Here is a 27,052-nt window from a genome sequence, read left to right on the forward strand (position 1 = left end):
TTGAAGTTTCCCAGCAAGCTTTCATACACTGATGCTTGTTGCCTGATTTATGTTATCAGGGGATGCAAAGTGGCGATTTTGATCGTCCTAATTCTATCATTTTTTCCACGTTACTAGTGATAATCTTCTATAAAGAACAACTCTGGTCAGCTTTTTTTTTTTTTGTCATCAGCTATTCTGAGTTACAGTACCTACTGGGAAGGCAGGATAAATGCTTCTTACCGCTTGCCAGTTTCCAGGAAGTGATCACTAGTTACTTCCAGTTTTGTACAATGACTAGTTGATTTTCTTGGCTTTCTGTATCTTTTTAAAAAGATCATTACGAACTCTCTCTTTTTGTTTACACTGAGCATACCCCTCAAGCGTCAAAATTACACAGAGGTTCAACAGTGTCAGCTCTGTGCTTTAGAAAGGTCAACTGGTAGAGATTAGAAGCTAAGAAACAGATCAGTTAACAGACTGCCTATCAATCAAAATGACAAATGCACCTAAATTTTGGTTCAGTAATTCTAGGAATTTATGCCATCCGTATAGTCACACATTTGAAGTACTTACAAGGTGATTTTTGACAGCGTTGTTTATAATTGCAAAAGACAGAAAACCACCTAAACACCCATTAATATATTTTTTAAAGATTAGAAAGGGGCTAATTAAATTATACTACATTCATATAATTAAATACTAAGCAGGCATACCAAAGAATGGAGTGTTTATGTACACATTATTTTATGGAATAATCTCCAAGGTACACTCCGTTAAAAGAAGCAAAATGCAAAGTGTGTGTAGTTACTGTTCACATTGAACAGGGAAAGGTGTATGTATTTGCATATGTGTATAAACACATAAAATATCTTGGACCTGTAACAGAAAGCTGCCTGTGTGGTGTGCTCTGGGAGGCCAGAGACAGAGGTGGGAGTCTTCACTTTATACCACAGGAGGCAAACACAAGGCCTGCAGGCCGAATCCGGCCCTCCACCTTGTTTTATCCCGCCCAGAACCTTGTTTCTACCCAACAGCAGCGCTGAGCTCCTTGCTCCTAGTTGAGGAGTAGTTACATTTATACAGTCTTAAAACTACATTCGGCCCTTTGAAGGCAACTGCATGGCTGGTGTGGCCCTGGATGAAAATAAATTTGACCCCCCTGCTTTATCATCTTTGTATCTTGAATTTTGAGCCACGTGATTATCTTATTACGAGAATAAACACAATATAAAAAGATTGGGCAACTGTTCAAGTCAAAGCCTAATCTGAGGCAACAGGAATGGAGAGGAGACGTATCTGTTCACTACAGAAGCACTTAAGACTTTACGTATTGGGGAACCAAGCCTCAGCTGCACCAACTTTGAGCACAAGGAGTTAGTTGGTTCTAAACCACAGAGCAACCTTGGCTTGTCTTTAGGCCATTAAGTTGGGGCGGCAGGGGAGGACGGGGAGAGGGATGGGAGACCCTTATTCCAGCTAATAAAAATCTTAGCTAGCCCCTCCGATGCTTTTTTAAACGTTTTGTGTAAGCAAAGGAGTTTAAAAGGTGAGGTTATTTGGGAAGAGAAACGTTTTACCCCACCCTTTCCATGTATTTGTAAAGCCTGAACTCTCCTATTCCTTTTGTGGACACACGTGGAACATAGAGCTTTAAGTGCTTCAGGAAAAAGTACAATTTATTATTTTTCACCCGCATCCCACCTCCCAATGAGGGAGTGGGGCAAAACCAACGACAAAACCCAAGGTCCAAGCCATAGTCTCACTCGAGTTTAGGGTCTCCATGTCAGGTTTTTCTATTCCTGCTCCACCCATCCCCTGTCCTTTTCCCAAGCCCCCTTTCATTGCGTTAGTGTCTCACGTCCGTCCAGGACTTCACTAGTGGTTGGATCTGCGGAAGGGGGGGGGGGGGGGGTTGAATGCCCCGTGGCGGAAGCCGGAGTCATCTCCAGGCGGCCTGCCGCGAGAATTCCTTTGTCTCTCAGCCTCTGTCTTCGGCTCGAACGGCGCCGGGCTTGCAGGTAAAGTCTCACATCCGGCCTAGCCCAGCCCGCCACAGGCCCGGTAGTGCTGAAGGAAATCCAGGATTCAGCGTTCCGGAAAAACAGCACACTCAAATATCGCGTACAGACCGCGCACGCGTCAATCTTACCTTCTGGACACTGCAATTCCCATAAGGCCGTGCAGCGTCTTCTGCGCCGCGAAAGTCAGGAGCATCGCCGGCTCTCAAAAGCGTACGGAACTCCCGCCGCACTGCATTATGGAATACCTACTGAAATAGAAAACGTCTTGGGGCACAAACTCCGGAACAAGCTCACGTGTTTACCTTGTGCACTGGCGTCGACGGCCGGGGTGGGGCATCAATGAATTGTAGCTACCGGATTGCGTCATAAGACCGCGACCAGACGGGCGGCGCCATCTTCGAACTTGGACTTCCGGAAGGACTTTGGTTGAGGGTGAGTGTACCGCCATGGGTTGTGCGGGGGGGGTCCCGCGATTACTCCACCTCCTTTTTCTGTAGCGCTAAGATATTGGCTCCGCTATTCCATCTCTGCACAGCATCGCGACCTCCAGCCCCCGGGCTGCTACAGAAACCATCATGCTCCCCACTTCCTTCCCCACAGTGGCAAGAGTGCATCACCCATCTCTGCTAACCAAGGGTCTTGCCTTCTTCCCCCACGCGGTGTCCGTAACACGACATCCTGTGTCCCGGCTTCGGTGCTGCTTACATTAATTACCTCCCTCGACTCTGCGAACCTACAGTAAGTCTTCAACCTGAGAAATTCAGGGCTGACCTCAGGCACGGGCTAGTGGTGAAAGCTGCTCCCACGCCCAGGACTGAGGGAGGGCAGGTGGTCACCCCTATAGTAGTTGCGGGTCAATCTCCTCACTCTGCTGTGTCCCAACCTCTTCGCTGAGGTTCTTCTAACCCTGGGGGTTGTGCCCCGCGCGCTGCAACCTCATTGGCGCAGTCAAGGGCCAGTTACGTTTCCCTGTCTAGCCCTTTAATTCCTTGGCAAGTTGGCTCTCTGCCGGGGAAGGCAGAGGTGACACTTCAACCCCACGCAGTGATAACTCACTTTGTTAACAGTGGTGTAGGGTATGGCCAAGCCTCTTCGCCCCAGCAGCATGTTGTTACACAAACTTAAGGCATTCCTGTGCCGTCCTCAATTTTTGCCATCCATTCTCATCAACTGTGTAATTATTTTCTTAACATGTTTTATTTATTTTTAGAGGGGAAGGGAAGGAGAAGGAGAGGGACAGCAAGATAGATGTAAGAGAAACATCCATCGGTTGCCTCTTGTGCTCGCCCCGACCGGGGACCCAACTGCAACCCGGGCATGTGCCCTGACCGAAACCAAATTGGTGACCTTTCGTTTTGCGGGAGGATGCCCAACCAACTGAGCCGCACTGGTCAGGGCAAGAGTTTTCTTTAAGTTGATTTATTTTTAAAGTTTAAGTGCTTTAAGCAATATAGGTGAGCCCATGGGTTTCATGGGCTTGTTACAGTTTTTTTTAAAACAAGTTAAAATAAAAACACAATTAGTCAAATAGAGTTGTTAAATTTTGTACTACTAAAAATCACCTTGCATACCATCAGTTGTGCCATAGGAACACTTTAGGAAACAGTGTATTAGACCAATGAGTTTAAAGTGATTCCATGTTGGGGAACAGTGTCATCTAATTATTTTCCTTGGCCGGGGTCAGGCAGGCAACTTGGAGTATCTTGGGAACCAGACAAGTTGGGGTGCAAAAGTAAAATTTTATAAACTCCAGTACAAATTTGCTAAACATTTCTTTCTTGTGTCCAAAATTTGTATTGTGAAATCATAAATGGAAATTAACCACCATACCCTGCTGCTTGCTGCCTTCTGTATGAAGTGAATCTTTGAAAGGGATTTTTGTACCTTGAGAATGTCATTCAGTCAGCATAGTTTAATTATTACACTTACCATGTAGCAGGTTCTGGATACAATAGTGAATCAGATGGGCAAGATCCCTGTCTTATGACACTTTCAGGGATGATAGGAAATAAGTAAAAACTCATATCGCTTACCATAAGAAAATTCTAGACAAAGAGCTACATGTAAGATTTGAATTTAGGAAAAAAGTATTAGAATAAAATAGGATATGTTTATGTCAGTGGGGTAGAAAATGCCTTTTTAAGACACAAGAAACAGAAGGCGTAAAGGATAAGGTTGAGAAACTTAACCTTATAATAATACTATGAGAAATACTCACAGTATTTAAGTTCAGTTTAGGAAGAACATTATAAACTAAGTTAAAAGAAAAGTAGGTACAGAGAGAAAATATTTGCAACATAAACAACATAACTCCACAGATCAGTAAGAAAAAGATCAGTGTGCTCTATTAGAAATATGGGCAAGTTATAGGTACAGACAGTTCATAAAAGACATATAGATATCCAACATACAAAAAGAAATTAACTCCAGTGATCAGGTCAGTGAAAATAAAATAAGAAAGAATTCTTTCACCCATCAGAGGAGCAAAAATTAAAAATTGGCAAGGGTGTGTTAAAATGGTTAGGTATAGTTAGTGGAAATATATTTGCTTCTATTTGGGTGAACTGCATGGCAGTATCTGTTAAATTTCAAAATGTGCATACCCTTCAACTCAGTTCAGAATTCCACCTCAGATGCTCATTCTAGAAAATAATTTATCATTAATGAAGGGATCTGTACTCGAGTATGCATTGCATTATTATTTGTAATAGTGTTATAACTCAGTTGTCCTTAAATGGAAAATATCTAAGTAAACTATAATTCTGTAGAACACCATATAGTAACCAAGAAGAGTGAGATAAATATATGCGTACTGATAGGAAAAATCTGTAAGACGTATAGTATAGAAGTTCTCTTGGCCTATCTCCATTTAACTTTCCCACGTTCACTGACATTAGCCATTTCCTTTGTAAAGCATATAGAGCCCCATACAGAAACTGAATGGTAGCGGCCACCTAGGGTTTTCGCCTATGGACCCGATCACTCTACCTCCACTAGTTGAGTTAAATGCTTGCCAAGTCATTGTATTGGTTCCCGAATCTGTTTATACCCGTTGGTTTGTCATTATGTTTATATAATTGTGTTATATATTTAAATTATAAAGAAATTTGAGTATGAAAGAATTAATATTTATTAAAACAAAGTTGAAACATGTCAGATACAGATATTTTACTGTTATTCTTTATATATTCTACATATTTATAAATATTTTATATCACCTAAAAGTTTTATAAAACAATTCTAAAAAAGAAAAGAAAGTAAACTAAGTTGAATGTTTTAGAAATACAAAAGAGATGACTTTGCAAACAAGCCAAAAAAAGCTGCCAAATAGATGTGAGAGAGACAATTGTAAAAGATTGAGGAGCATTTGTAAAAAATCTGAAAGGTTACTGCACCTGAAGTACTTCCCAAGAAAAGAGAATGTTTCAAGAAAGTAATGGTAAGTAGCCTTGGTGCTGCTGAGAGGTCAAGTTAAACAAGACTGAGAAGTGTCGACTGCATTAATTGACAGCAGTTACTGATGACTTTTAGCTTCCAGGATGAGTTGGGGGCAATATCCTAGGTAGGAGAAAGCAGGGTAATTAAAATGTAAGGGCAGACAACTCTTTCAAAAGTTTGTGAGAGGGAGGAGGGAGATGTTGGAGGAGGACTGTGGGTTGAAGGATAATTGTATGTGTGTTTAGATGAGAATTGTAAACATACTTACATGCTCTTTGGAAGGAGCCCATAAAAAGGAAAAGGATAAATGACTAGTTTCCATAAAAGGGGGAAAATGAGGCCTCACACTAGTGGAAGGTGTGGCCTTAGAAAGTGGACGAGGGAGCATTTCAGATGCAGAGAGGATTAGGCTACTTGACAAGAAATCTAAGTATTCCCCATCTAATGGCTTTGGGTTTTGTTTCAGAATCCAGAGGACAGTCTCCTGCTGAGAACCAGGGGATCAGACAATATAAGAGAGAGGAGGTGAGACTGACTAAGAGAGAAAGTCTGATTGCTAGCCCTTGGGCGTCTCAGATACACACAATGGAGAAAATAGGTGATTGGGTCATCCATGGCTCTAATTTTGCCAGAACTGTGGACTTCTGGACAGAAAAGAGAGAAAGGAAGTTCATAATGGCAATACAGAGTCTGATTAAAATGAAGAAATCGAAGCTGGATTGCATGTGGTTGCCATAGGGAGAAATTGGAGAGATCACTGGATCATGGCTAGATGTGGTTGAAGAATAGATATAATGGCAGTACTTGAGTCATCTAGCTGTAATGATGGGAGGTTGTGATCGGATAGTGGCTGTCCTAGTGGTTTTAGAGGTTAAAAGGTTTTATGTGATGACAAGGTCCAGAGTGTGACAATGGAGTGATTAGCAGTGCTTTAGCTGAATGTTACAAGCTTCAAAGAAACAAGGTTTTTACAAGAGGAGAAGGGCTATTTGTTACGAAGTGGCATTGGAGAGGAATTGAGAAGACCCCGGTCCTACTTTCTACCCTGGGGTAAGTGGGATGTGAGAGAACGAGCACCCTCCACCTGAGAGCCCAGAGAGCTAGAAATTTCATTCCTGGAAATTTGCCATCTGAGATTCTGAATAGGATTTAAGTCTTGTCGATCAGATGTGCTCTTGGAGAACTCAAATTTGGACCTGAAATTAGAGAGGAGAGAGGCAGGCCAGCAGGTATGCATTTTGCTTGTGCAGATTATGGCAATTAATTGGTTCTGGATTTGGGAGCCAGAGAAGGGTCTTCCCCATTTACTTGGTCATTTTCCGTTTGCAGGGCAAACATCAGCTGGACCCATCAGCTGTGGCAGGGCTTCTTGATTCAGCAAGTGGGTCGCATCATGACATAGGAGAGGCCATGTGTTGAATCAGCAGCTGTAAAACAGCTTTCTAATTTGACAAGCCCTTATTCCTAAACTTATTTTTCCTCCCAACCCTCCCAATGATCTTCTGTGCAGGTGATTCTCAAAGTTGAATGTGCATTAGAATTTCCTGAAGGGCTTGTTATAACTAGTGCTGCCCCCAGGTCCCAGAGTTTTGGATTCAGTAGGGCTGGGGTAGGACTGGAAATTGGAATTTTAACAAATTTTCCAGCGATGCTGAGACTGTCAGTTCTGGGACCACACTTTGAGAACCACTGATGTGAACCATTAATACCCTTTACAGGGGTCCCCAACCTCCAGGCCGCGGACCAGTACCGGTTCAGGCCTGTTAGGAACAGTGCCACACAGCAGCAGGTAAGCTTGAATGTAACGTTCTTAAATCGTCCCTAAACCATCCCCCTCCACCCCTGCCCCAGTCTGTGGAAAATTGTCTTCCATGAAACTGGTCCCTGGTGCCAAAAAGATTGGGCACTGCTCTTTTAATAAATCCCTTGTAGCTTGAACTAACTAGACAGTATTCTGTTCTGTGTAGCTGAACCTTGACCAATAGAGAAGGCAGTAATAATTTTATTCACATTTTCTTTGTCCTTACCTACTGGAACTGCCAGTGATTAAAAGAAGTAGTTCTTGTATTTCCTAAAGATTTTGCTTTATGTATTTTGATGCTATGTTATTTGATGTCTAAAAGTTCGTGACATTTATGTTTTATATGATTTCAAGTTTTATTCATTATAAAGTACTCCGTTTTTGTCCCATTTAATGTTTTTCCCCCTGAATTTAACTTCGCTATTACCATCAAAATTCTTGTTTTTCTTTTTGCTTACATTTAACTTGTATATTTTGTATTTAATTTATATTTTACTGCTTATGCTATTACAGTTGCCCCAAATTTTTCCCCCATTCTTCCCCTCCATCCAGACCCCCATCACTCCCTCAGGCAATTCCCACACCATTGTCCATGTCCATGGGTCAAGCATATATGTTCTTTGGCTACTATATTCCCTATGTGTACTTTACATCCCCATGACTATTCTGTAACAACCAATTTGTACTTAATCCTTTAACCTTATACCCATCCCCTGATCGCCCTCCCATCTGGCAACCATTAAAATGTCCTCTGTATCTTTGATTCTGTTTCTGTTCTGCTTATTTATTTTGTTTTTTAGATTCAGTTGTTAGAAACGTATTTACTGACATTTTATTGTTAATGTTTTTGATCTCCTTTTTCTTAAAGAAGTCCCTTTAACATTTCAAATAATAATGGTTTGGTGATGATGAACTCCTTTAGCTTTTTCTTGTTTGGGAAGCTCTTTATATGTCCTTTGATTGTAAATGATAGCTTTGCTGGGTAGAATAATCTTGGTTGTAGGTCCTTGCTTTTCATCACTTTGAATATTTTTTGCCAATTCCTTCTAGCCTGCAAAGTTTCTTTGGAGAAAAAATCAGCTGACAGTCTTATGGGCGATCCCTTGTAGGTAACTAACTGCTTTTCTCTTGCTCCTTTTAAGATTTTCTCTTTGTATTTAACCTTTGGCATTTTAATTATGATGTGTCTTGGTGTGGTCCTCTTTGGGTTCATCTTGTTTGGGATTCTCTGTGCTTCCTGGGCTTGTATGTCTAGTTCCTTCACAAAGTCAGGGGAGTTGTCTCTCATTTTTTCAAATAGGTTTCCGATATCTTGCTCTCTCTCTTCTCTTTCTGGCATACCCATGATGCAAATGTTGGTATGCTTGAAGTTGTTCCAGAGGCTCCTTACACTATCTTCATTTTTTGGATTCTTTTCTCTTCTTGCTGTTTTTATTAGTTGTTTTTGGCTTCATTATGTTCCAAATTGCTGATTTGATTCTTGGCTTCATCTACTCTAATGTTGATTCCATGTAATTGTTCTTTATTTCAATTAGTGCAGTCTTCGTTTCTGACTGCATCTTTTTTATGCTGTTGAGTTTCTTGCTGGGTTCATTGAGGATCCTTATAACCATGTTTCGAACTCTGCATCTGGTAGATTGCTTGTCTCTTTTGTTTAGTTCTTTTTCTGGTGTTTTGGTCTTTCACTAGGGACATGTTTCCTCATCTCATTTTGGCAGCCTCCCTGTGTTTGTTTCTATGTATTAGGTAGAGCTGCTTTGACTCTGTGTCTTAGTAGTGTGGTCTAATGTATAGGTGTCCTCTAGGGTCCAGTGGCACAGCTTCTCCTATCACCTAAGCTGGGATACTCGAGGTGCGCCCACAGTGTGTGCTGTGCATACCCCCTGTTGTAGTTGAGCCTTGATTACTGTTGGCATGTCCAAGACCAGCCCCTGCCTTGGCATGTCCAAGACGAGCCCCTGCCTGTGTTCTGTCAGGAGCCACCCAGCATAAGCTACAAAGTGATCTGCAAATGGTTGCTACGTGTGCTGGGCTTGGAGGTGCCCAGGTGGGGCCAAGCTGTGAACCAAAGCCAGCTGCTGCTAGTGCTGGGCCTGGGGCCAATTAGAGGTATGGGGCTTGGTGAGGCCAGATGCTCCTTGTTTGAGAGAGTTTAGGAAAATCTGAAGCATGAGCCAAGACAAACCATTTGTATAGAAAAGCACTGGAAACAGCTTGGTTGGGCCTGAAAGTTGGGTGGGACAGAGCCTCAGGGAATCACCAACAGGGGGGCAAACAGTGTGAGCCTGGTTGATAGAGCATCAGATATGTCACAGGGCCTACCGGTGGGGGCGGAGGGGCAGTGCTCAGAAAAGGAACAATGGCCTCTGCCTGCACTATGTCTGGGAGAAAGGTGCCTTCTAGTTCTCTCCCTGATGTCGGACAATTCAGTTACCCCTCATATGTCTCCGGTGCCTTTTAAGCTGTTGTGTCTGCGCTGGAGTTCAGAGGGAATGAGTCTGAGTAAGTCTGTGTGTGGGCCCTTTAAGAGGATCTGCCTGGGACTACAGCAGTTTCCATCTTCCTCGGGCTCAATCCCCACTGGTTTTTACAACCAGAAGTTATGGGGACCTATCTTCCTGGCCCTGAAACCCGGGGCTGGGACTGCTTGCTCTGAGGTATCCTTCCCAATTTTTATCTGTCACACTTGGTGTGGGTGAGCCTGTTCTGCGTTTCTCTCTGCCCCTCGTACCAGTTTTTATGAGGTTTCTTCTTTAATTCCATAGTTGTAGAACTTCCATTCAACTCAGTTTCTGGTGGTTATGAATGATGTTTGTTCTGTAGTTAAGTTGTAATTTTGATATGTTGACCTTTATATTTTAATTCATCTTTTACTTCAGCTTTTTGAGGTCCTTTGTTTTAGACACCTTTCAAAAAGCATATAGTTGTTTGGCTTTTTAAATCAACCCAAATCTTCTAATGGATGAATTTATCTGATTATGTTTATTGTTTAATAAATATTTTATTTTGCTCTGCCATCTTAACAGGGTTGTATGTTTGTCCTTTATTTATTTATTAAATATTTTATTTATTTATTTTTAGACAGAGGGGAAGGGAGGGAGAAAGAGGGAGAGAAACATCAATGTTTGGTTGCCTCTCACATGCCCCACACCAGGGAACCCGGCCCACAACCCAGGCATGTGTTCCGACTGGGAATCAAACCAGTGACTCTTTGGTTCATAGGTCAGCACTCAATCCACTGAGCCACACCAGTCTCAGGGCTGTGTCCTTTATTTTTAATCTTTTACGTTGATTGTATGGTCTTGCTAAAAAATTCCTTCTGGTTCTTATGGCCTACAAGGTATTTCGGAATACAATACAGTGTACTGTTTTTAGTTCTATAAACATCTAAATGGTATTAATAACATCTACATGTTTTCAATTTACCAAACTTAGAAACAAAATGAGGATACTTCTTTTGTTTTAGTCCACTACGACCAGAATACTAATATTTTTACATTGTGGGGCATTTAAAAATTCTAAGTGAGAGCCTGTTTTATAGCTGTAGTTACCATGGTTGTTGAAATTCAATTGATGTGCCACTGTTAAATGCTTGCTTCTAATTTTATACCATAGCTTCTACGTTAGAAAGTCCTTTATATTGATTTATCTTTTATTGGCTAAAGTAAGGGTGCATCAGTTTTAAATTTCTAGAAACTTGCATGTTGAGAATGTCATCCTGTTGCTTTTACATGAGTGACATCCCAGTTAAGTAAAAAATTCTCTTGCCCTGATTGGTGTGGCTCAGTGGGTTGGGCCAGCCAGTGTTTCTCTTGCACATGGATGTTTCTCTTCCTCTCTTTCTCTCTCCCTTCCCTTCTCTCTAAAAATTAAAAAAGTAGAAAGAAAAGAAAGAAAGAATTGTCTTGATCCTCTTAGTGCTTCTTTATCTTCTAGAATCATTTGTTTCTGAGAATTCTGAGGCTGACCTGATTTTTACCCCCTTTGTAGGAGAAATTTAGTATTTTCATTAAGATAGTTCTTGATCTTGATGATTCTGTATTGATTTTTATTTCTCTTTTACATTGTATGCCCTTTGGATCTATAGACTGAGGTCTTCTTTTATTTAAGTCATCTTTTTTATTTCACGAAGGTTTTTTGTTAAATTTTTGTAGGTTTTTGTTGTTGTTCCCATTTTTTCTCTCTCTCGGAGCACCAGTTGTTCATATGTTGGCTTCCTACTTTCTGTTTTCCATGTGTATCATCCTCACACTAAGCGCTTTTACTCTTTGCAACCCATGTGGTTTTTCTCAAACCCAGCCTTCATATCATTCATTTTCTTTTCAGCAGTATAGTTTCAACATTTTGCTTTCATTTCTGTGATTTTATTCTTTTACTCAGTTTCTTTCCTTAGGGCTTTTTACCTTGCCATTGTTTTATCTCTACTTTGATCTCTTGTTTCTTGAATTCCACAGTCTCTTGAGTTTTTTTTGAAAACATAGCTTTTTTGGAGGAAAAATTTTGTTTCCTGGAGTCTTTCTTTGAAAGGGTGCTTTTCTTTTTTTTTTTTCATGTGCTTGTGTCTTTATTTTTCTTCATTAGTATCTATGCATAGGTTCCATTTCGATCCTTTTTGTTTATCACTAATTTTGAATGGAGTAGTTCTATCAGGGAATGCTGTTTACCAGAGCACAATTCAGGTAGATTTTCACTGACCTCTATTGACTTTGACATTGTTATATTCCATCTTTAGCATGTGATGTTATGTTGTGTCCTTAGCACCTGAGTTAGAGGGTTGGCTATTGTTATAGTTTATAATCCACTTAGGCTGTGGCTTCTTCAAGAGAGAGACAGCTGTGAATTTTAATTTGTATTACATTTCTTATGGTTCTTTTATCAGCAAACTTTTCTATTGAGGCCAATGACTTTTTTATCCTTAAGACATATACAGACCTATGGGGGAGGGGGCTCCCTTCTCAGATTTGAGTTATCTCTTTCCCTTTGTCGCAGACAAGCAGGTTATTCTAGCCAAAAACTGTGCTCTTGCAGAGTTCTATGTTGCTCAGGTTTTTGGTTTGGTCAGTGTTTTGTTTCTCTCTCTCAGTTTACTTTGGTCCATGGTTGCGCAGCTGATTTCCTAGGTTTGAAGAAAATGAAGATTCATGACCATTTTTTAGTCTCTTCTTCATTATGGGAAAACTCTTGATGTAGTAGGATGTTCTTTAGTTGTCTCAAAGCCTACCACCTCCCCCACCCACGTGAAAGGCTGATGACAGGGCACTAGAGAATTGTTTTCCTGATTTTTAAATAAATCTGTTCCTTGACTAATATTTGCAAAGATGGATGTTAGCTCTAGGCATTCACTGCAATAGGCTTACAAGAAATATTACAAGCTTTAAATTAAATAATAAATAAATCTTAGTACAGTGCTTGGCATGTAGCAAGTGTTTAATAAATGGTAGCTTTATTACTGTTTGTTTATTGTCAGCTCCAAGAGCATGTAGGTTTCATGAGGGCAGGGACCTTGTCTGTCTTGCTTATTGTCACATCACCAGTTCTGAGAATGGTACCTGACATATGGAAGATGTTTAGGAATTGTTGAATGAATGAATGATCAGGAGGTTTAGGTTTCTTGTTGCAGGAGGGGCACGAGGGAAAGAGAGTAGAAAACTCTGAGCCAGTACCAATAGCTTTTGCCACCCTCTCATTTATATGTCTCTGTGTGCAGGGACAGCCATTGTAGGGGGTGCTGATGGATACCTGCGGGGTCGGCTGTGTTGCCCTGGGGGACGCCGGCCCCGTGGGGAACATGACTGTAGTAGACTCTCCTGGACGAGAGGTGCTAAATCAGCTTGATGTCAAGACCACTTCAGGAACAACCAGCACAGAAGCTTCCATAGAGGTGTCTTTACCTACCCCTTTGTCTGGATTTGAGGATTCTCTTGATGAGAAAAAGTTCCTTCCAGAACAGGAAAGCCTTTCTAGACTGGAACAGCAAGGTATGTAACTTGTCCTTTCATCTTTTTCTCTCCCTGTGCTTAGTTAAGATGAAAGAGAACAGGTTGCGCTCAAAATTCTTACAAACATGGGTATGATGTAGTCTGTTCTAAAGAGGTGTGAGCTCTGGACCCATGTCATAGACCCATATTCTTCTTTACAGATCTTTCTTCAGAGATGTCAAAGCCCAGGGCCTCAAAGCCTGGCCGGAAGAGAGGTGGTAGGACACGGAAAGGCCCCAAAGGCCCCCAACAACCTAATCCTCCAACAGTCCCTCTGGTTCCTGGCCACTTAGAGCAAGCCAACCCTCTGTCCACACCCATGCCTAAGAAACGAGGTCGAAAGCCCAAGGCAGAGCTGCTGCTGCTGAAACTATCAAAAGGCCTAGATCAGCCAGAGTCTCCACCTCCAAAGAGACCCCCTGAAGACTTTGAGACCCCACCTGGGGAACGGCCCCGCCGAAGGGCTGCCCAAGTGTAAGGATTGAGGCACATCTTGGTGCAGGGGGCTGGGGTAAAGGGATTGGGATGGGTCAGGTGTCGGAGAGAAGAGAAGACATCTCTTCTCTTATGTGATGAGGCATCACATAAGCGGGGTTGGTGTCTGGGTCCTGGGGACTTGAGCAATCTTCTGGCTTTTACCACAGCAACTTGAATCTGTTGCTAACTTTGTCTAAGAGGTTTCTTTCTGTACCCTGTATCCTATCACATTTTTCACAATTTCCCCCAGGTCTTCATTGCAATTTTACCAGCCAATATATATATCAGTATATATGTGCTTTTCCTTTTGTTTTCTTTGCTGTCAGTGATTTTTGACTGTGATAGAGTGAAACGTGCTTGGGACTTAGAAGAACTGGTTTAGATCCCACATATGTTATCTGAATCATCTTGGCCAAGTCACTTAACTTTCCTGGATTTCTGTTTCTTCATGTAACAAATGGGCAGGGACAATTAGTAGCTACTTCAGAGGGTCACAGGGAGGATCCACTGAAATAAGAATCAGCCAAGTGTCTGGAAAAGTGGGCTCTTAGTTAAGTGTTTGTGAGTATGGCTCTGACTCTGCCCTATCCCACAGGGCACTTCTGTATCTTCAGGAACTGGCTGAAGAGCTCTCAACAGCCCTGCCGGCTCCAGTGTCCTGTCCTGAGAGCCCCAAGGTGAGCAGCCCCACCAAACCAAAGAAACCCGGGCAGCTGTCAGCCTGTCAAGGCGGAGAAGAAGAGGCTGACACTGCACAAGATGAAGACTTTGTGCTGAAGGTTGAGGCTGAAGATGGAGAAGAAAGTGAAGCCCCAAGCGAGAGCTCATCTGAACCTGAGCCTGTCGTACCCCGAAGCATCCCGCGAGGATCCACTTCAGGGGTAACTGAATGGATAAGAAAGTGAATGGGGAAACAGTAGGATTGTTAGGGGGTCGAGAGGGTGCCCAGAAGGAAAGCTTTGGTCTAGTAACTATAATAGCCAAAAGAGGTAAAAGAAGAAAGGGACAACTTCAAATACATTTGGGATTGCAGGGGTTGAGGGTAAGTAAGTAAGTTCATTCATTCATATATTGAGCATCTCCTCCATACTAGGAAACACAAATGTGGGTAAGACAGTCCTGTCTCAGAAAGTTCAGTGTGGTAAATGCTAGACCAGGAGCAAACAAAGTACTTTAGGCATATGGCGTGGGGGGAGTGGGGGGGCCGTTTAACTGCTTAGGGTTCACAGAGTAATGGTAGGTCAGCTAGGTCTTGAAATGTAAATGGAAGTTTGCCAGAAAGATCGGTTTTCCCCAGAAATTGATTATGGCTACAGCATAAGGCCTGGGGTAAAGTAGTGGAGAGATTACACGGAGAGGATAAAAGGACTAAGGTTGGTAGGAGCCAACAAAGGTATGCATTTGTTAAATTGTGGTAAAATCTATATAACTGGGAACTTACCATTTAAATATGTACAGATCAGTGGCATTTAGTGTATTTACAATGTTGTGCAACTGTCATCACTATCCATTTCCAAGACTTTTTCATCATCCCAAATAAAACTCTATACAACAAAGGTTTTTAAGGAGGAAAATAACATGGTCCGTTAAGAAAGCAGGTCAATATGCTGTTGACGATTAAGTGACAGCTTCGGCAAATCAAGCAGTGAAGGAAAAGAAGGTGGCTAGGGCCAGGGGGCAGATTCAAGAGGAATACGAGAGAATTAAAGGCACTTGGGAATTGAAGAGAGGGAAGGAGTAGGAGTTTCCAGCTTAGATGGTGCTCTCACGCACTCAGCTTGGGAGCACCACCGGAAGAGTGGGGAGTGCAGGAGTGGCGAAAGTGAGCAGGGCAGGTGAGGAGCTCACTTTCTGACATAGCACAGGAGGTGCCCATGGGCCATTGGCCATCCTTCTGAGGACATCTGGTCACCATTTACAGGGTGGGGAAAAAGTAGGTTTACAGTTTGTATGGAAAATAACACAATACTTAGTACAAGACACAAGAATAAACTCTGTGTTTAGCATACTCACAAATGTAAACCTACTCAAAAAGGCAAACCTACTTTTGCCCCACCCTACCTATGGGACCAGTGCCTGTCTTAAGGGTAACATTTAAGGGAGCACAAAAATCCCTTAGAAATCAAGATAAATTTATGATACATTTTAAAAAATCAGAACTAATTTAACAAATCTATAATGACTAAAATGCCTAACCTTAAATAAAGATAGGAACTGTATTGCTGAATTTTCCTTTTGCTTCAGGCCCTAATATCTTGGCATCACTGAATGGGTCTAGAATTTCTAGAAAAGTTGATACGTAGTAAAGTTTGAGTTTACTAAAATATAAACTTGATAAAAAAGTAATGATGGTAGTCACACTTGATAATCAGGTATAATGATGGGACATGGGGTGAAATTACCAGCAGTGCATGTATAGAGGGTTGAGCAGAAGTCAGAAGGTCTCTGGGAAATACCATCATGAACAAAATCTATCGGAGGAGGGAAAGCTGGCGAAGGAATGTATGAAAGGTGGGAGGAGTAAGGAGAGACTACTCCATAGGGCAGGAGTTTCAAGAAGTAAATGGGAGTCCTCTGAATCAAGTACATGGAGATGTCAAGGAAGATGATCAAAGGCAGATAACAGGTTTTGCAGTTTTGGTGGAGGAGTAGGAGCAAAAGGTAGAGAAGTCATGGTTAAGACATAAACTTAAGATTCTGATGGGGCAAAGGTTAGAGCAGAACTGGTCCCAATGAAAGTAAAAGCTGGGAAAGCTGTCTCCTGGGGACTTTATCCAGTGTAAAAAATTTTCCCCCTTACACTTTCCTCATTTGGTCCCCAGAAGCAGAAGCCACACTGTCGGGGCATGGCTCCCAATGGCCTACCAAATCACGTCATGGCTCCTGTTTGGAAGTGCCTGCATCTCACCAAGGACCTGTGAGACTTGGGGAATAGGGGCTAGGGGTGAGGGGATGGTGGTGGAGTGCAGAGGATGATCTAGAAGTGGGGCTGTGGGGAGGAGGGAAGGCACTCACAGGGCAGAACACTGAGTGTGTTCATAAATAAATGGCACTGTTGCCCTGACTGGTGTGGCTCAGTTGGTTGGGCGTCGTCCTATAGACTATGCCCACTACTTCTAGTCCCCGTCGAGGCACGTGCCTGGGTTGTGGGCCAGGTTCCCTGTTGGGGTGTGCTAGAGGCAGCAGATCGATACACCTCTCACACCTCGGTGTTTCTCTCCCTCTCTTTCTCCCTCCCTTCCCCTCTTCCTAAAATAAAAATAATAAAATCTTTAAAATGAAAATAAATAAATGAACGGCACTGTTCCAAAGGCAAGAGCTCTAGAGCTATGCTGTCCAATACAGTAGCCACTAGCTGCATGTGGCCATTTAAAATTAGAAGTCCAGTTTCTCATTTGCTCTAGCCCCGTTTGAAGTGCCCAGCTAGTAGTTCGTGCACTGGACAGAAACCAGGTCACTTCCATCATCACAGAAAGTTTTATTGGGCAGCACTGCTCTAGAATTTATCTCCTCCTTCATTGATGCTGCCTCTGTCCCTCCAGCCGAGAACAGAAGCATTCATACTGGGAGTTTGCAGAATGGATTCCTGTAGCCTGGAAGTGGCACTTGTTATCTGAACTGTAAGTTGAAGAGACATCTTTGAAGCCTTGGAGGGGGTGATACCACTGTGGATGGAAGGTTGACCAAGGACTCGGGATTTATGATGGGAACCCTAGAATGGGAGAAACTCTTCCAGACTCAGGCTGCTGTTCTTTTGTCTTCCCCTAGTGAGGCAGCTCCCTACCTGCCCCAGGAGGAGAAGTCTCCACTGTTTTCTGTACAACGTGAAGGCCTTCCAGAAGATGGCACGCTCTATCGAATAAACAGGTGAAGGTGACATCAAAAGGGATTGCATCTCTTTTCCTGATGTTATGAGACGGCAGTAGGAAGGATGAATGTTGAAACGGACGACAGATTGGCCCTGTTCTTCCCCTGGTGCTGGTCCAGTTGCTCCCAGGGGTTGGAGTCCTAAGTAGATCTGGTCAGTGCCCTCTAATTTGCAGTGCTCATTGCTGCTGGCCAGACTGAGGAAGCCAGGGAGACTGAGGGTCAAACCTGTTTGCAAGGTCTTACCGACTCAGTTCATCTGGCCCTACAAAGAACACTAGTAACTGGAATGCACAGCCTGACGTCTTTGAAGGTGAAGGAAGGAGGGAGGTACAAATGGTGGCTAGAAGTATTCTCACCTGTAAACTACTCTTGATATTCTGGCCCTTGCTTAAGCCAGTTCTTACTAGCTTCCGGTGGAGTTCCCACTCTATCCTCATTGTCTTCTTTTTTCTTAATTTTTTTAGAGCTGTTCAGGTTCACAGGAAAATTAAAAAGGGACAGAGATTTCTCATATACCTCCTGTCCCTACTCATACACAGCCTCTGCCACTATCAAATTCCCCACCAGATTTGATGAACTTATTCAGTCAATGAACCTACATTGACATATCATAATCACTCAAAGTCCAGGGTTTACGTTAGGGTTCACTCTTGGAGTATACATTAAGTGGGTTTGGACACATTCTATTAACCTGTATTTATCATTGTGGTGTCACAGAGTGTTCACTGCTCCAAAAATCCTCTGTACTCCACTTACTCATCCTTTTAACCCCAACCCCTGGCTATCACTGATCTTTCGATTATCTCTCTAATTTTGCCTTTTCCAGAATGTCATATAGTTGGAATCATACAGTGTTAGACTTTTGAGATGGGCTTCTTTAACTTAGTAATATGCTTTTAAGGTCCTTGCATGTCTTTTCATTTCTTTTTAGTACAAAATAATACTTCATTGATGTATCACAGTTTATTTATCCATTCACCTATAAAGTTGTTACTACCTTTTATTAACCCCTTTTTTCACCCCATCTTTGACTTTTCTCTAGATTTAGTTCAATCACAGCACACCCAGAGCGCTGGGATGTGTCCTTCTTCACAGGAGGACCTGTCTGGGCTCTGGACTGGTGCCCAGTGCCAGAGGGGGCAGCAACCTCGCAGTATGTGGCCCTTTTCTCCAGCCCTGACATGAATGAGACACATTCACTGAGCCAACTTCATTCGGGCCCTGGGCTACTCCAGCTCTGGGACCTTGGGACCTTGCAGCACGAAAGCTGGTGAGGTGGGGCCAGGTGATTGCCATGGGAGGGTGGTTGAGGAGAGAGAAGGATGGTGCTGGGCAGAGTCTGGGTTGGGGGGAGGGCTTGGATGGAATGAGATAAAGAGAGACAGGCTCTGACAGCCCTGGGTCCCTTCTTTTTACCCATTCTCCCACATGGTTTCTCTCCTCAGTCCTGGCAACAGGGCTCACTTTGTCTATGGAATCGCTTCTGACCACGGCTGTGTCTGGGACCTTAAGTTCTGCCCCAGTGGAGCATGGGAACTTCCAGGCACCCCTCGGCAGGTACCTCCCAGTTGACTTTATAATGGCCCTAGGACTCTGAGCCAGGACAAAAAGGCCCTGGGTGCTCCCAGAGTTGGAGGAACAGAGTTTGGAGGGTGGTGGATGGCGTTTTTTCCAGCAACTCCATATCGTATCTTCAAAACCTCAGAAGCTCGAAACCTCAAAAGTTTTCTGGGAGTCTCCTAAAAGCAGCAAGCCTCAGTGCAGATCTGGTCTCACCTTCTAGGCTCCTCTCCTGCCCCGGCTGGGTCTCTTGGCTCTGGCCTGCTCAGATGGAAAGGTGCTGCTGTTCAGTCTGCCTCATCCTGAGGCTCTGCTGGCACATCAGCCCCCAGGTGAGTAGCACAGCAAGGGGAATGGGGCTTTTGTAGCAATGGCCAGGCTTTGTAGGGCCTGTCCATCTCCTCTGAAACTCCTCTAGGCCCACTCACTGTAGTGCAAAGCCTTCCACAGTCACACCGCCCATTCTGACTTCACACTCTTTGTTCGTGACCTCTCTTCAGCAGCCTTCGATTATTGTTCTTTTGTAGACCTATAGCTGCACTCTTCCAGCACATTACCGTTATCTTCCCCTCTTGCCTGTTCTCCTGTGCTTTTAGGCCTCTTCCTCTTGCTGCCACAGTTCACTGGCTGTGTAAAGAGCTGCTAAAGGCTAAGGCTGACAGATGGGGCTTGTCTCCCCTGCCATACTCTTAATCTTGTCTTCAGCCTCTCCTGCCCTCACCGCCACTCATACACAAAAACACACTCTCTTTGTTGTGAAGAGGGAGAAAATACAGAGCTGAAGAAGAGCAAGAGGAGGAGGAAGTCAGGGAAAGGCAGCTCTTACTTGTTTTTTAATTGTACTGAGTAAAGAAGAGGGTACCCAAGATTGAACCCTGAGACAGCCTTTGTTTGGTGATCTGGTGAAGGAGTGGCTTGAGGAGGAAATGGGAGGTGAGGACGTGAAGATGGAGTGGATAGACAATTCTTTCGGGAAGTTTGGCCGTGAAGGGGAACACGTGACAGGGTAAAGGAAGGGATTTGTTTGGTTGGTGTAGATAGGAGACAAAAGTGCATGTTTACGTGTGAATGTGAGAGTGACCCAGTAGGGAGAGAGAAAGTGAATAATTCAGGAGGAAGAACTGGTAACCAAACAGCAAGGGTGGGGGATGAAAAAGGTGGGGGGTGATGAGAAGAGAGCAGAGTGGAGGGACCAGCCATTCTGATAGGAAAGATACTATCAGGTTTAACAGGAGGAAAGAAGACAATGAGGCATAGAGGGGTGGGTTTGTATACTTGACGGTGGAAAGATAAAAGTGTAAGGAAGGGTCATTATTGAAAGGGTGGGGTGCTGATCAAAGAGCAAGGCTAATTGGGACCTCAGTCCTCTGGATCCAGAGTATCTGTTACTTCTCTTTTTCCCTCACAGATGCAGTGAAGCCCTCCATCTATAAGGTGAGTGAGGAACCTGCCGCCTTACCTGAGGCTCCATCTTCTAGAGCCTCCCTTACTTATTCCATGAGTCTCTAACTCTGAGTGTAACTCTGAGAGATCGTTCTCTCCTGCTGGATTGAACACTAATTTGAGTCTTTGTTCCAGATAGTAGGCATCCCTAACCCTAGTCCCATCTCTTCCATCCCTGCAGGTACAGTCTGTGGCAACCCTTCAGGTGGGGTCTATGCAGTTGTCGGACCCCACGGAGTGTGGTCAGTGCCTTAGCCTGGCCTGGATGCCCACCCGGCCCCACTACCACCTGGCTGCTGGATACTATAATGGTAAAAAAAACAAAACAAAATGTAAGGAGCTGTTGCTCTTTAGGTTTTCATATATTCTTGTTTTGGGTTATTTCCTTTTTGGTTCAGTGTTGAGCATTACATAGTTATAAATATTCCAGCAATGTAAAATAAAAACACAAAGAAGAAAGAAAAAAGGTACTAGAATTTTTCTATTCAGAAAAATAGAGTAGGTAAACATCATGTCATGCAATTCTCTGTGCATATATACAGATAAAAATAAATGGGATCAGTCCTGGCTGGTGTGGCTCAGTGGATTGAGCTCCAGCCTGTGAACCAAAAGGTTACAGGTTCAATTCCCACTCAGGGCACATGCTTTGGTTGCCCTCCAGGTCCCCAGCTGGGAGCGTGCGAGAGGCAACCTATCGATGTATTCCTCGCACATTGATGTTTTTCTTGCTCTCTTTCTCCCTCCTTTCCCCTCTCCCTAAAAATAAATAAATAAAACTACAAAAAAGAAAAGAAAGAAATGGGATCATACTCTATAAGCTATTTTAAATTAAAAGGTATCAAATTTAATTATAATTTTATAGAAAAGACAAGTGAAACTGAAAGATTAGCTGAGCTCCCAATAAATGTTCCTTTACCACAGAGACATTAGTTCGTTAAAGATACTTTTAAGATTGAAAAGGAAAAATAAAAGACTATAAATAACATTAAGTAGTTGGAGGTATTGGGTGGTGGTTTTTATTTTTTTTTAATATTAATTTTTTTAGAAACAGGGAGAGGAAAGGGAGAAAGAGAGGGAGAGAAACCGACTGGTTGCCTCTCGTACACCCCCCACTTGGGGACCTGGCCCTCAACCCAGGCATGTGCCCCAATCAGGGGCCAACCTTTCATTCCACAGGCCAGCACTCAATCCACTGAGCCACACCAGCCAGGGCTAGGTTGTCATTTTTAAATAACTAGTTTATTTCTAGACATCATCAATGGCCTTTCTGCTCAGGAGATAGGGAAATTAGTACATTTCTTCTTATCATCCGTCCCACTGTCTCCTAATTCTGTTTTTTTGGTGATAACTATTTTTACATTGTCAAGGTATATGAAACTTGATGCCGTTTTGCTATCTTAATTTCCAAAGCTATTTAAGCTTTATTTTATATTGCAATAATCTCCGGTCTCTACAAGTCCTTTCATCTTCCTCCCCCTCCATTTGAATTATTTATGTTGTTTAGCTGTAATTCACTGTCAATACATTTTCTTCAAGAAAAGTTTATAGGTGCTACTTGTCCTGAGTTTATATATAAAAGAGGTTATAGCTACACATATTTTCCTAAATTTTATTTATTAAATTCTCTTGTTTAATTTGTCTTTTATTTTTATCAAAGTTACATTTTTGATTACCTCCTCCTTTCCCATCCTGGTCAGGGGTCAACTTGTGTTGGGTCAGCCAAGCTAATTTCTATTTGTCCATTTGTTTTCTGTTCTCTATATTTCATTGTTTGGGGGCTCCCTGTCTATTCTCTATCTTAGAGCACAGTTGGCAAACATTTCTGTAAAGGGCCAGATAGTGAATATTTTATGTTATTTGGGCCATTTGGCCATTGTCGGGACTACTCAGCTCCACCATTGTGAAGTGAAAGCTACCATACACATTAGGTGAATGAATGAACATAGCTGTGTTCCTGTCAAATTTTATTTACCAAACAGGTGTCAGGCTGTGATGGGCCCAGGGACTATATAATTTGACGACCCTGTCCTAGAGCGTTTATGTTCATTCAAAATCCCTTTACTTTTATTTATTGAGTAGAGCTCACTGAGTGCAGTCAATCTATCTTTCAACTGCAGGTCCCAGACTAAACTATTACTTTTCTGTTGTTGAGAATGGAACTAAAAATATCAGGTTGAGTCTTTAAACAATGGAGGGTATGTTGGCTAGGTAATCATGATCCCCATGTCATTTCCTGAGGGATCAGATCTATGGATTGGAGATAGAGACAGTAATTAGAGCATGGAAGAGAGAAACGGTCTTAATTCCTGCACATTCTGTCCCTACCTTAGGAATGGTGGTTTTCTGGAACCTTCTCACTAACTCGCCCCTGCAGCGAATACAGCTCTCGGATGGCTCCATGAAGGTCTACCCCTTCCAGTGTTTCCTAGCCCATGACCAGGCTGTGCGCAGTCTTCAGTGGTGCAAAGCCAACAGGTTGGAATAGAGAGTTTGTCGGTGGGGGCAGTGGAAGCTGGGACAAGCTGACTCTTCCACACTTCTTCACATTTGATCTTCTCCCTCTTCTTCCATTTCTTCCACAGTCATTTCATAGTGTCTGCAGGGAGCGACCGGAAAATCAAATTCTGGGACCTTCGACGAACTTATGAACCAATAAACTCTATCAAGCGCTTCTTGAGTACAGAGCTAGCCTGGCTGCCCTCCTACAATGGCGTCACTGTGGCTCAGGACAACTGCTATGCCTCGTATGGCAGGGTGGAGATAGGAGAAGCTCTGGGGACAGACACTAGGGGTTGGGGTGCAAAGTGTGCCAGATTATTGTGGGGAGAAGAGGGTTGAGGGTTGGTGCGTTGAAGTTTGAATCCTGGAAGGACACGGGGAGAAGAAATGAATCTAATCTTAGACAAAGGAAAGTTTTGTTTTTCTCTTACAGTTATGGACTGTGTGGAATTCATTATATTGATGCTGGTTACCTTGGTTACAAAGCCTACTTCACTGCTCCTCGAAAAGGCACTGTCTGGGTGAGCCCCTCTCTTTGAAATCTTCATTATGCAGGAAAATGATTAATTTACTCACCTAGTGGTAGTCAGAAAGAGGCAGTAGTTTTGGATGGAAGATAGGTGTGTGGTAACTGTACCACCAGGGATGTGGGTTATGATAAACTCACTTTTGTTTGTGTGTGTGTCTCTTCCCCCTGTAACTGCGGTTATTACCAGGTCACAGACCTGACTGGGTGAATGAATGAAATCTGTCTCTTCCTATCAGAGTCTTTCAGGATCTGACTGGCTTGGGACAATAGCTGCAGGAGATACATCTGGAGAGCTCATTGCAGCTATATTGCCTGATATGGCATTGAACCCGATAACTGTCAAGCGACCTGTAGAGCGAAGATTTGTACGTATATAAACATTTAACGACAGCACCATATGTTAGGTCTTAATCCACAACCTTCCAAATTAGTACTAGGCCTCCCAGCCATATTACCATCCCTGGGAGTCTTAGTACAGAGTCACACATAATATTCCCTACCCTAGTGCGTCTGAACGTATGTTTGAATGTACTGCTTTCTTCACCTTTAAGTCTCTGCTGCTCCAAACCAATTTTCTCTTTTACTTTTATTCTATCTTCAGTCTTTTTTTTCTAAGTACATTTTACTGATTATGCTATTACAGTTGTCCCATTTTCTTTCCCCCCTTTATTCCCCTCCACCTCCCCTCCCTCCCAGCATTCCCCCCTAGTTCATATCAGTGGGTCATACATATAAGTTCTTTGGCTTCTCCATTTCCTATACTACTCTTAACCTCCCCCTGTCTATTTTGTGCCGACCAATTATGCTTCTTATTCCCTGTACCTTTCCCCCCTCCCCCTTCCCACTGATAACCCTCCATGGGTTATCCATTTCTGTGATTCTGTTCCTGTTCTAGCTGTTTGCTTAGTTTTTGTTTTTTTTAAGGTTCAGTTGTTGATAGTTGTGAGTTTGTTGTCATTTTACAGTTCAGTTTAGATCATCTTTTTCTTAGATAAGTCCCTTTAACATTTCATGTAATAAGGGCTTGGTGATGATGAACTCCTCTAACTTTCCTTATATTCTGTCTTCAGTCTTACAAAACCCAATCTCATGGTCTCATTTCTAGCCTATATATAAAGCAGATCTGATGCCGTATCAGGATAGTCCTGAAGGTCAAGACCACTCTTCTGCTTCATCTGGGGCCCTCAACCCTCCCAAAGCTCGAACTTATGCTGAAACGGTCAACCATCACTACTTGCTCTTTCAAGACACAGATTTGGTAAATTGGGGTCAGGGGAATAGGTGTGGCATTGGAAAAGTAGAAAACTTCAGTCCTTACATAAAAGGAAACCCTAAAGGGTTCCAGCACAAAGATGCAAAATTAAGCTGCTCGCTTTCTCCTATTATACGCCCCCTCCCCAGAGTTCGTTCCACGGCCTGCTACACAGAGAACCAATGCTGCGTATGCAGGAAGGAGAAGTGCACTCTCGGCTCTGCCTGGACAGGCTGCCTCTGGAAGCTATTCATAAGGTAAGAAGCTTGCCTCTCATCTTCACCCTTCACTCTCATTTTTCTCCCAACTCTGGGCTTGTGGTCCATGAAATGGGAGATGAAAAGGCAACCAGGCCCTGGCTGGTATGGCTCAGTGAATTGAGCGCCGGCCTGCGAACCGAAGGGTAGCCGGTTCAATTCTCAGACAGGGCTCATGCCTGAGTTGCTGGCCAGGCCCCCCAGCAGGGGGGTGCTCGAGAGGCAACCACACATTGATGTTTCTCTCTCTCTTTTTCGCCCTCTAAAATAAATAAATAAAATCTTTTTTAAAAAAAGAAAAGTCAACCAAGAGGGCTAAGGAGGGAAAATAGCCCTGGCAAGCTCGTTTTTAAGAGCTTACCACGTTCATTATCTTCTCATTCCTACCGGTCTCACCCACTCATGGTCCTGTCCTTTCAGACTGTGGCCCGTGTTTCTTGCTCTCACAGCTAGGACTCACCCTTAACCACCAACCATGAGCATCTCTCTTTTGTTTTCTATTCTCTTCACAGGTGCGTTTCAGCCCAAACTTGGACTCCTATGGCTGGCTCATATCTGGGGGGCAGTCAGGGCTGGTTCGGATCCATTTTATCCGTGGACTCACCTCTCCACTGGGCCACCGTATGCAGCTTGAAAGCCAAGCCCACTTCCATGCCATGTTCCAACCATCCTCCCCTGTTGAAGGGTCTGGCTTCTGTCCAACCAGCCATTTCCTTCTGCCCAGTCCCTAGTTGTGGTCTCCACAGGACCCTTGGAATGTAGTCTGCCAAGAACAAATGGCCCCCGTTCACAGACCATGGGAACTGGGGCCTTCTTGGACAGTGATGCTGCCAGGTGTGGCCCTTTAGACCTGCGTCCCCAGGGCTCCTTAGATACCTCTCCTTCCATCGACTTCTGCTGTCATCACAGCCCCCTGTGGGCAAGGGGGCCTTGCCCTCCACAAACTCTCAAGGCTCTTTAGCCTAAAACTATGGCTCACAAGAAACACTCAGGCCTGACCTAGGCTTGAGAGTCAAATTGCTCATATTGAGCATATTGTGAAATGGGTAAAGCTAAGTAAAGGTACTGAGTGTTTTTGAGACCACATGTGAGTGGATGTTTGGAGAACTGGAAGGGGTATCTACATGAAGGCTCCCAGCTTCCTGTTTAGAGTAACCAACATGCAAGCCCATGGGGGTGTGGGGAAGAGGTAGTAATTTATTGGACTGAAGCTGCTTATAGTACTTTAATTGAGGAACACCACAAATACTACCAATAGAACAGTGGCTCAGATCTTACTTGGTCCTGCTTAGGAAATACTCCTAATCACTGGTCATCTGACCCTACTCGAACACTCCTAGACAGTCAGGTTTTAAAACATCTTCCTTTATATCCAGTCAGAGAGTATTCCTCCGTAAGTTTTACCATGGGTATTCGGAAATCTAGTCATTCTTCTCTTTGATTGCCTTTTTTAAGTACTTAAAATAGCTATCATGTGTTTCCCAAGTCTTCTCTAGATTAAATATCTTCAGTTACCTTAATCATTCTTTTATAAGTCATGATTTTTGATTCTTCATGATACTGTCACATTGTTGACTTATTAAACATGTTCAGCTACTTTATTTCAGACCTGTATTTAGGAGGTATTTAGAGTCCGAGTACAGTAATTTTCTTTAAGATTTTATTTTTAGAGAGGGGAAGGGAGGGAGAAAGAGGGTGAGAAACATCATTGCCTCTCATACATGCCCCCGCTGGGGACTGAACCTGCAACCCAGACATAGATGCCCTGGCCAGGAATCAAATCTGCTTTGTGAGATGATGCCCAACCAACTAAGCCACACCGGTTAGGGTGGTTCTGTGACTTAAATGACATAAAATGAAACCAGTTTTATCATAGGTGAATTGACATAAACAAGAGTTAAGTTCCTATGGCATCTTACGAGATCATCAACATAATGAAACAATG

General features: G+C 43.2%; 1 protein-coding gene across 4 annotated transcripts; it reads left to right on the forward strand.

Annotated features, from left to right (window-relative positions):
* Positions 1–2,328: 2,328 nt before the first annotated feature.
* GTF3C2 (general transcription factor IIIC subunit 2) lies at positions 2,329–26,622 on the forward strand. 4 transcript variants are annotated; one of them, XM_045189279.2, is made up of 22 exons: positions 2,329–2,435; positions 2,604–2,741; positions 5,908–5,966; positions 7,160–7,230; positions 12,950–13,220; positions 13,382–13,694; positions 14,293–14,578; positions 16,520–16,614; positions 17,240–17,317; positions 17,466–17,564; positions 18,610–18,837; positions 19,013–19,124; positions 19,351–19,459; positions 20,536–20,561; positions 20,752–20,881; positions 22,901–23,045; positions 23,153–23,314; positions 23,503–23,590; positions 23,835–23,963; positions 24,704–24,856; positions 25,000–25,107; positions 25,620–26,622. In XM_045189279.2, the coding sequence occupies exons 5-22, from the start codon at positions 12,974–12,976 to the stop codon at positions 25,836–25,838; spliced, it is 2,727 nt and encodes a 908-aa protein (XP_045045214.1). In that variant the 5' UTR covers positions 2,329–2,435; positions 2,604–2,741; positions 5,908–5,966; positions 7,160–7,230; positions 12,950–12,973; the 3' UTR covers positions 25,839–26,622. The 4 variants fall into 4 exon arrangements, with proteins under 4 accessions (XP_045045214.1, XP_071077675.1, XP_053780887.1 ...); XM_071221574.1 differs by having other exon boundaries at positions 2,334–2,435; positions 2,539–2,741; XM_053924913.2 differs by lacking the exon at positions 2,604–2,741 and having other exon boundaries at positions 2,397–2,435.
* Positions 26,623–27,052: the final 430 nt, after the last annotated feature.

This window comes from Desmodus rotundus, chromosome 5 (assembly GCF_022682495.2).
Source record: "Desmodus rotundus isolate HL8 chromosome 5, HLdesRot8A.1, whole genome shotgun sequence".
In the NCBI taxonomy this organism is placed as follows: domain Eukaryota; kingdom Metazoa; phylum Chordata; class Mammalia; order Chiroptera; family Phyllostomidae; genus Desmodus; species Desmodus rotundus.